The sequence below is a fragment of the Anastrepha ludens genome, chromosome 5, assembly GCF_028408465.1.
Source record: "Anastrepha ludens isolate Willacy chromosome 5, idAnaLude1.1, whole genome shotgun sequence".
Taxonomy (NCBI): Eukaryota; Metazoa; Arthropoda; class Insecta; order Diptera; family Tephritidae; genus Anastrepha; species Anastrepha ludens.
Window position 1 is genome coordinate 125,104,951 of NC_071501.1, and position 9,937 is coordinate 125,114,887.

Here is a 9,937-nt window from a genome sequence, read left to right on the forward strand (position 1 = left end):
GTTTTTCGCTGCTGCTGTTAATTCGCCGATTGTTTTGAGGCCTGTCCAGACAGTTAACGAAACTACCATGAAATGGGCAGTCAGTGAAACATAGATGTGAACAGGGCCAATGAGAGAGCTTTTTGTTTTTGGAGACGTTAAATTTTACTTTGTCAGCAGCATCGCTAAACTGCAACCCTGCGGATACAAGTTGTGGACGTCAACATATCAGTACCCGGCTAAACAATTGGATTTTCAGAAATTGTTTAAGTTTTCTAAATTATGATTGAAACGCTGTATAACTTGCCTTTTCAAATTTTGGTACCACCAAACATCAAAATTCGCCGTCCAGCATGGTTTCGCAAACCTTCGCCTATGGCTATGTTCTCCATTGTCTTGCTGTCGTACTTTCTGGTTACCGGTGGTAATTGTCATCAACGTCCAACGCCCACATTAAATCCTATATTAACGTTTTCTTTCTGACAGGAATAATCTACGATGTCATTGTGGAACCACCCAGTGTTGGTGCTACAGTGGATGAACATGGACACTCTCGGCCAGTCGCCTTCATGCCGTATCGAGTAAACGGTCAGTATATCATGGAGGGTTTGGCCAGCAGTTTTCTTTTCACCATTGGTGGATTAGGTTTCATTATAATGGATCAAACACACATCCCCGGAAAAACGAACCTTAATCGATTTCTGTTGACTGCTATGGGATTTATTTTTATACTCGTATCATTTTTCACAACTTGGCTCTTCATGCGGATGAAATTGCCCAGTTATTTGCAGCCATGAATAGCACGAGAAGAACGTAGTAGCAGTAAATTTCTCACTTTCTTCATTTTGTGTGCACTGAACTGTATAAGCTATTATAAGAGTTAAATATATAATTCTATTCGGTGAAATATTATTTTTTTACTCAGTATTCCCGATGGCGAAATTACTGGCTTAGTATCCCCTTAACAAGGGAAAATATTATATTTTATTAACTAAGCTGAAGTCCAAGCCGTTGCATAATCTAAGCTGCATCACAATGCGTTATTGTTGGTGGGAGCAACTCAAATAAAATGTTACGAGACCATAAATTTGCAAGTTGAGGGGGTAAATTTTATTTATCAAATTTGGCTTACATTTAGATTACAATACAGTTTTATAAATGCACATTGGAAGTACATGGTTTTAAGTTTCTCTTTAATATCGAAGTGAGAATATAAAATACATAAAAAATTGTTTGTATTTAAATTATTTTTATATTACTGTGGATGAAAAGCACAATTTTAGCGAAATGCATATCTACTACATTTTATGCATATTGTGTGTGTTTCACGCATACTCATTTATATTTAATTAATGTAAATTAATTTTACAAAGAAGTGATCGCTGTAGCTGTTTAAATTGATATAAACCATAAATGATGTCAGCTCTGATAAATTTTATCAAATTTGTAGTACCCATATCAACGACATTTTGAGTATGGCTTGGAAAAGTTCTTTTATGTATTGATCTCCTTTTGACTATAGAAACTGTACTATACGCGATTATGTTCCTAATTCAACCGTGCATGCATTTATTAGTATTCAATTTTCATTTCGATTATTTTAACGTCTGTACCCATTTGTTTAATTATATTTCTGTAAATATTTGCTGAAGGCAAGAAGCCATTTCGTGACAGATTTATTCAGCTTGACTTATCCACTACAAAGTTCAACTTCAACGCATGTGTGGCCACGTTTTAACGCCAAAAAATCGATACGTAGTTGGAAATGAAGAAGAAGATTTCTTTAACACTTTCACCACTTTTTTAAGAATTTTTGTTTCTTACATATCTTCCAAAGCAAATAATTTCATCAATGCAGGAAACTTAATACCTTCCTTTGTAAAAACATCCACAAAAATAAATTCTGGCGTTCAACATTTTGTTCCTTTACTGCTTAATAGACGTCGCTTTCAATACTTCTCAGCCAGCCTGGTTGCTAAGTGTTGCTTTTTAAAGCCATTTCTTCCATCTTCGAGTGCGTTTAAACATATATGTATTTGTAAAGTGGTTCTGACGGCAGTTTTCTTAATTCTAATTTTATATTTAAATTCATGTTTATAATTCCATTATTATGGTATATATTCGTGCTTCTTAATACTGTAAATATGCTAAGTAAGTAAGTATTCGAATACATCTGGTGATCGAGATATTATATTTCATTGAAAATACTAAGAAATAATTATTATAAGTCTTAAGATGCTCAAAGCAAAAATATTCCAGATAAACTTAATTGTATTTTAGCTTGGAAAATTAAATTGAACATACACTTCCTCTTAATTTTACACTATAAAAATTTTTGGAAATGATATAATTAAATTGGTAAATAATAAAATCCAGTCTAACGAATTTAAATAAAACTCAAACATTTCAGATTCAATTACAAGTAACGCAATAAGGAACTAAAGGTTCAACATTCATATATACAATTTATACCGTTCTAACAAAAAATCAAACTACCTATGAGATTGGCAAGCCTTTTGTGCTTCTTTAAAGCCTTATCCGGAAAGAGCTGTAAATAGAAAATTCATAATTACTTTACATATAAATGTGTACATTTGTGTGGTGTCCTTTAAATATACTTAAGAAAATCTCTGGATTTATCAGTGACATGTTCGAACTCCGGAAACGACAAAGCTCCATCATCGTCGAAGTCGGCTTCGGCTAATATACAGTGTATGATCTCTTTCATGTCGGAGTCATCTAATTTATTTTCTGCACCACACAATCGCTCAATAACCTGCTTCAAATCTGATACTCCTAGCATATCATCACCATCGAAATCTGAAAATGCGCCAATTTTTTTGTATATGTTTACTGAGCATTGGCAACTTTTTACCCCAAATACGGAAAGCGTACTCTGCTTTTAGCTTTTTGGGGCAAGCATCACTGAAAACGTTCATCATGTCCAAAAAGTCTTCGAAAGTCATATCACCATCTTCACTTGAACTAAACACTTTGCATATCCGGTCACCGAAAGGATTCACGCGCAATTCTGGATATTGCAAGATTTTGCTCATTGACAATTTGGCATTTTTATTGTGCCCAACCTTTTCTGGAGCGAGATTTTTGAATTTTTTGTGCGCTCTGTTGTGAAGAAAACAATACAAAATGTAAAACTGAAATGCTGATGCAGATGTTAGGTAATACTTACAGTAATACCTCTTTTTTCGAAAAAAATGTCAAATCCTGCGAATAAGGAAAAAATATGTTTGATAAGTTATAAACTATCACTGAATTATATTACTTCGTAATCCTGTAACTCTTCCTCGGTGAATTGGCTTTTAGTCTGGCCCATATCGCTACTGCAGAGCACAAAGCTTTACCGTCCGTCTTAAAGAATTGCCGCCAACTGTAATCTGGTCTCAAATAATCACCACTGTAAACCTTCCTGCGTTATAATGCTATTTTGGTTGATACATTCCAGCCTGGTTTTATTTATTTTCCACTGATATATGTACATATTTTTAAACTCTGAACTCCACCCCACAATTGAACACACAAAAGACCCCTATCGGGACCACCACAACAATTGGCAAATGATGCTGATGCTGCTGCTCAGAGAACATTGATGAATATTTAACGTTCTCTGCAGTGTTGCCAACGCCAATAAATATGAGTCGCTGGGGCCAATTTCAAAAGTCGCCAGAAAGTCGCTAACTCCATCAGGTGCGGATCTTAAATTTCATTCCGAGAGGTGCACAAGAGGCCAGCTGCGGACTTAAAATTTTTAGATGAATAATAATTAAACCAGTAATACCAACTCTACTAAAATTTGAGATCAACGGAAGTTAGTTTGAATCTCCTGAAATACTGGTTTTTTTTATTATGATTCGATAAATCTACTAAATTTTCTAACGCTTTGTTAATTTGTGTCTGAAAAACATTCGTATCTTTAAAATATCATTGGAAAGCATGAGTGATTCAAGCAATGTTGAAAAAGTTATTTACGAAGTTGATCCAGTACTGGATTCAAATGGAAATTTGAAAATTTATAAAATTAATAATATTAACTATTACGCTTTTATAATAAAACCAGGCAAATCATATAACAATTTACTATATTATTATTAATTAAAGTCTTGAAATATAAAATATATTTAAGCATAGTAAAGAAAAAGTGGCATAAAAAAGCTACGCTTTAAGGGGGAACATCACTGTGACAGCCACAGAAATAAGTGATTTTTTTTAGGGGGAAAATGAAGGAATTTGTATTTTGGATCGGATTTTTTTTTATTAAGTGTCCATTAAAGACTGTCATCCTAAATTTTTATGGAAAAATATTAATTTATAAAAAAAGTTATAAACAATCTCGTGGAGTATTTCCTCCTCCATGGTCGCATCGATTACTCAAAAACGGATCATCTGAAATTAAAAATTGAAACTGCTTGTTAATTTGTATAAATGTAGTTATCGTTGTACGTACGGAATTTCGAAAATTTTCGTTTGAAAAAAATGGCGACGGATTGCGTTATTTTATCTGTAGTCAGTAAATTGTTACTCTAGAGTATGGAAGGTAAAGGGCATTCACGGGTAATCAAGTTGACATAAAAGTATCTATTGCCTAAAACGGTTTTGATTTGCTCTCCAAAAGTCACCAGATAAGTCGCTAAATAATTTTTGTCGTCAAAACTTTTTTTTTGTCGCCAAGACTCAAGCAAAAGTCGTCAATTCTAGCGACAAAGTCGCTAAATTGGCAACACTGGTTCTCTGTGCTGCTGTTCTCAAAAATATCTGCTTCCTTTTGTCAGAGAACGTTAAATATAGAGAATTCTCACGAGCTACGAATAGTGTGAATTGTCAAAAATGAAGTGAAACCGCGAACACTATTTCACCTCGCTTAACTCGACAGCGGGGAAGTTCTTAACAGAGCTGATTACAGTGAATTATATACAAGTACATTGGCTCTGCTCAGTTTTTGGTTTCTGTATGAAATCAAATTGACGAATGCCGACGGCATTTTGCAAGGCATTTGCTTGTGTATTTTTATGTTCGCTTGATAAACGAAATTTATTCAATCTACATATATTTTCAAACAAATACAACCAAATTAAGATTTAAAATCAAAGTAACTTTAATATTTGTTGCTTTAATTTTAAAAGAAGAATTTAAACAAAATACATTATAAAACGACCTCACATTTTGTTGTGTGCGTTTTAGTAAATTTGATGAAAATTTTTACTCATTTTTCGAGTCGAAATTAATTTTAGACAAGAATTCAAAGAGCATATTGGTATATTGATGAATATATGTATATGTACATGTATCAATATATGTATATATACATATATTTTGTTAGTTATATTTGTGCAAAAGTTCAATTGCATCTTCAATTCTTATAGTGTTACAAATGTATCTGCACACCCACTGCAGCAACAATGACCTATCTCACGACGCATTGCCTTATCATATTTATGTGCATTTGAATATGCATTTTTTGTTCCTTTGCCAAACGAAATTTTTTTCAATTTACATATGTATATTACAGGGAATAATTCATATATGTATGCATTTTATAGATAGTACAAAACTTTGAAAATTTAAAATAAATAAAAGAAAACTTCAAAGGAACGTATTTTCATACATACATATATGGGACAACTAAGTTCTATTGCATCTTTAATAAATATAGTTAGTGTTCCACGCATATGTATGCACTGAAGCAACATGGCCTACCTCACGAGCATCGTCTTATCATATTTCATGCAATAATTAGGGAGTAAATATTCGAATGATCGAATTCCTGCAAATGCTAAAACAACTTCCAGAGAACGTTAATGTATATTTAACGTTCTCTGTGCACATGTCGATGCATATGCAGAAGAAGTTGATATATGTACATATACATATATTCATCAATATACCAATATGCTCTTTGAATTCTTGTCTAAAATTAATTTCGACTCGAAAAATGAGTAAAAATTTTCATCAAATTTACTAAAACGCACACAACAAAATGTGAGGTCGTTTTATAATGTACTAGCGTACCCTCGCCCGCTTCGCTAGACGATAAATTCAATGATTTGCTGAAAGAGAATAAAATTAATACGAAACAAAGCAAATTCTTTGATACAATTTCATTCGAACTTTATTGTAACACTTTTTGGTAGACAACGTTTTTGGTTTTTTCATCTTTCGCGTAAATGAATAATGACGATGATTTGCCTACTCGTGAGCAAGCTACATACAATTGTCCATGAGAAAAAATTGGGTATTCTAAATTAATACCGCACATTTGTAGAGACTGTCTTTGCGCCTTATTAATTCTCATAGCGAAGGCAAGGCGAATAGGGAACTGCAAACGTTTGAAATCGAATGGTAAATCCGCCGGAATCAGTGGAATTCAGGGTATCAAAATGTCTTCTCCTTTGTACTTCCCTTTCAAAATTGTTGCTTCGATAACGTTACCCATTAGCTTCTTCACAGCGAGTCTGGTACCGTTGCAAAGTCGGGGCACATTACTATTGCGCAGCATAATAATCGGTGCTCCAATTTTTAATCGTAAATTATGAGGTGGTAAGCCTGGCAAATCGAGTGAGTTTAAGAATTCAGTTGGATAATTTACGACCTCATATTGATCAGTAATAGTGTCCATTGACTTATACGCAACTATGTCACCAGGTATTTGATCTAAAATAGCTGAATTTATATCATTGACGTCCTTATTTTTCCCAGCTAAAATTGCTCTTTCGCTGAGTCAATCATGGTTTTTGTAATGTTGAACTATGTTTGGAAATACACTCTGTATCAATGCCTCTTTAGACTGTGCAAAAGTGCAGAAATTGTTAGGCAATGTTATCATTCCTGTTGTTTTTGAAAAAAGGTTTATTTTTTTTGGTTAAAAAGTGTTTTTTGAAGTTTTGAAAAACACTTCGCTCTAACAAATTTCTTCTCAGTTAATTGCTGAAAATTAAATATTTTGACAAAACTATTTTTTTTTAATTTAACGTTTTTGAGAAAATTTTGTTCTTGAAAAAATTTCATACTTTTGTAAAAAGATTTTTTTCCGCTTTGAAAAACACCCCCTCTATTAATAGTGGAATATGAAATGCTTTGAAAACACCTTTTTTTCATTTTATTTGGTTTTCAGAAAATTTTGTTTTGAAAAAATTTCATACCCTTGAAAAAGTTTTATTTTATTTTATTTGTTTAAAATTTTTGAAATTTTTTTTTTTGTAATTTTAGAAAAACACCTCTTCGAAGAAATTTCTTTTATCTTTTCGAGGAAAATTTGGTTTTGAAAAAATTTCATGCTTTCGAAATTTTTTTATTTTACTTTATTTCTTCAAAATTTTTGAAAACAATTTTTTTAATAATTTTCGAAAAACACCCCTTTGAAAAAATGTTTTCTATGTGTCATAGTGGTATTCCATTAACTTTTAGGATTATAGTCAAATACTTACAAATATCTACGCTTTCACAAATAGCAACAATAAACAAATTTCCTCAAAACCAAAAAATTTACTTTTTTTCTAAAAAAATTCTAAACAAACAACGTAATAAATTTAGAATTTTGTGTTCACGAAAAAACAGTATTGTTTTTATTGTATTAACTAAAAACCAAAATGTTGCAAAAAATCAAAACAAAACTAAATTATTTTTTTGTGTTCATTTGGTCCATATGTTCCATAAAAAGTATATATGGTAAATAATATGCAGGGTCTGATACACGCAAATTTCCATTGACCATTATAGTGACAAAATTATCGATCACCAATTCCAACAGGATTTCAAAATCAGAGTTGGAATGAGTTGTTGTGTGGTGTACTTCTGAAAAAATGAGAAATAAACAAAATAAATCTAAAAATTCGAATTCTAACTTTATCTTGTGTATGTTCTTATTACCTTTGAATTTTTCCAATGAAGCACCATTCATTTTAAATTTTCCAAGAATTTTTTTTATCATTTCGCGTTTCTTTCCTTTTTCATTCGATTCCAACATTTGTTCATAGCCGAAAACATCGTTTGCAAACGCATTCATTTCCATATAATATAGAATTGGTCAAAGAAAGCATTGCTCAATTGAATTGAAACATTATTTTCATAAATACTTAGGACCTTAACTAATGCACCTTGGTACATACCTAACGCAGATATTCATCGCGACCTTGACATCGATACTATTGATGAAACAATACAAAGCGCTAGCAGAAGACACATAAATAGACTATTAACGCATACAAATCCTATGATGAGAAGACTACCAAATAAAGAAAAATCTACCCAAAGTCGGCTTAACCGTCAAACACCAACAGATCTTGCAAAATCCTTGTAATCAATTGTCAACTAATCGTATATGTCATTGTTTGTTAACCACTTGTTTTTAAATAATATGTATATATTTCTTCTAAATGAGCTTGGGGGCATTGGCCCTTCAATATCACTCTCATTCCATCTTTTTGTAAATCAAATTACTTATTGTCTAACGACAGGTGTAATATTTTATGGAAGAAATAAAAAAAAAAAAAAAATTTTCATTCGAATCATTTGAAATTTCTGTATACAATAACGAAAAATTCAAAAAAAGTTGTACACATAAAATGAATGTCGATTCGAAACTTACTTTAATCTAAGAATCGAGCAAGTTTTGTTTTGTACAATATTTTGATTTTTTCTTTTTTTTATATGAAGAAAATATTTAAAAGAAATTTTTTTTTGCTAAAAACCTTCCCCTAGTGGATCCCTATAATATGAAAAAAGAACGAATAAAATTGGCCTCGTATCGGCCCAAAAAAATGCGTACAAACGAACATCATTTCATTTTTATATATATAGATTTTGTTTAAATTCTGGCTGGAATTTAGAACAATGCCTATTTTGGAATTTCTGGCAAACTATAATGTTTTTTTTAATGAAACTTGGTGGAGATGTTAGTGAGGTGTTAAGGAACACTCTTTATAACTTTAAATTAATCGGGAAATAATAATTTTTTAATTATTTACATTCAAAATGCCCTTGGGAACATCAGTGTAATTTGCCACATTACACTCTATATTTTTTAACATTTCACTATAAATCACGAAATATACACTCACACGCGTGTTTTTACCGATTTTTATGCTAATATTCTAATTATATCTATTAAAATTAAATGCAAATACATTTGTCTATGCAATCACATTCCAATTTTAAGCGCGAATAAGAAGAAGATTGGAATGCCAACAGTATGGTGTTGCCGGATGCCTGCAAATGAAAACAAAAAATAAGTACTTGAGTTTAGTGTTAATGATGGGAATGGGGGTTATTGTGCCTGCTTACGACATACACGCATATGACGTTTTAATTTTGGGTTCAATGGTTTTAACACGGAAAGGAGTTTTACGCAAAAATACTGTGCATTGCGTAGCCGGAGTTGGACTGATGAGGGTTATTTTTTTGAAGCGCGGCCGAAGGCCGCCCACGCGAAAAGGAATTCTACGCAAAAATACTGTGGATTGCGTAGCCGGAGTTGGACTGATGAGGGTTATTTTTTTGAAGTGCGGCCGAAGGCCGCCCACACGAAAAGGAGTTCTACGCAAAAATGCTGTGGATTGCGTAGTCGGAGTTGGACTGATGAGGGTTATTTTTTTGAAGTGCGGCCGAAGGCCGCCCACGCGAAAAGGAGTTCTACGCAAAAATACTGTGGATTGCGTAGCCGGAGTTGGACTGATGAGGGTTATTTTTTTGAAGTGCGGCCGAAGGCCGCCCACACGAAAAGGAGTTCTACGCAAAAATACTGTGGATTGCGTAGCCGGAGTTGGACTGATGAGAGTTATTTTTTTGAAGCGCAGCCGAAGGCCGCCTACGCGATAAAGAGTTCCACGCAAAAATACTGTGTTAATTAATTTAATTTAATTTTAATTACTTTCTTATTTTTTGTGATACGCTTAATATCATTGTTTTTAAGTTTAAATGAGTTGTATGTTTTTATTTTCAAATTTAT

The 9,937-nt window shown here is 32.5% G+C and overlaps 2 protein-coding genes and 1 long non-coding RNA gene across 3 annotated transcripts; 1 reads left to right on the top strand and 2 right to left on the bottom strand.

Moving 5' to 3' along the window:
* The first annotated feature begins 120 nt into the window (after positions 1–120).
* Positions 121–886, top strand: LOC128863793 (putative oligosaccharyltransferase complex subunit CG9662). Its single transcript, XM_054103140.1, has 2 exons — positions 121–403; positions 466–886. Exons 1-2 carry the CDS (start codon positions 262–264, stop codon positions 774–776), a joined length of 453 nt encoding a protein of 150 aa, XP_053959115.1. The 5' UTR covers positions 121–261; the 3' UTR covers positions 777–886.
* A 263-nt stretch (positions 887–1,149) lies between these two features.
* Positions 1,150–3,589, bottom strand: LOC128863792 (calcium and integrin-binding protein 1-like). Its single transcript, XM_054103139.1, has 5 exons — positions 3,263–3,589; positions 3,170–3,204; positions 2,855–3,102; positions 2,598–2,799; positions 1,150–2,527 (listed from the first exon to the last, which is right to left on the bottom strand). The coding sequence occupies exons 1-5, from the start codon at positions 3,311–3,313 to the stop codon at positions 2,506–2,508; spliced, it is 558 nt and encodes a 185-aa protein (XP_053959114.1). The 5' UTR covers positions 3,314–3,589; the 3' UTR covers positions 1,150–2,505.
* Positions 3,590–7,431: 3,842 nt separating this feature from the next.
* Positions 7,432–9,313, bottom strand: LOC128864992 (uncharacterized). The gene is made up of 3 exons (XR_008454737.1): positions 8,958–9,313; positions 7,861–7,935; positions 7,432–7,785 (listed from the first exon to the last, which is right to left on the bottom strand). It is a non-coding gene; the product is annotated as an uncharacterized LOC128864992 (long non-coding RNA).
* Positions 9,314–9,937: the final 624 nt, after the last annotated feature.

What these genes read in the sequence shown, in the direction of transcription:
- LOC128863793 (XM_054103140.1), top strand. Translation starts at nt 262, where the DNA reads ATGATTGAAACGCTGTATAACTTGCCTTTTCAAATTTTGGTACCACCA. An exon ending in GTACTTTCTGGTTACCGGTG is followed by an intron (nt 404 to 465) that starts GTAATTGTCATC and finishes TCTTTCTGACAG; the next exon opens with GAATAATCTACGATGTCATT.
- LOC128863792 (XM_054103139.1), bottom strand. Translation starts at nt 3,313, where the DNA reads ATGGGCCAGACTAAAAGCCAATTCACCGAGGAAGAGTTACAGGATTAC. An exon ending in AAGAGTTACAGGATTACGAA is followed by an intron (nt 3,205 to 3,262) that starts GTAATATAATTC and finishes CCTTATTCGCAG; the next exon opens with GATTTGACATTTTTTTCGAA. An exon ending in GTACGCTTTCCGTATTTGGG is followed by an intron (nt 2,800 to 2,854) that starts GTAAAAAGTTGC and finishes GCGCATTTTCAG; the next exon opens with ATTTCGATGGTGATGATATG.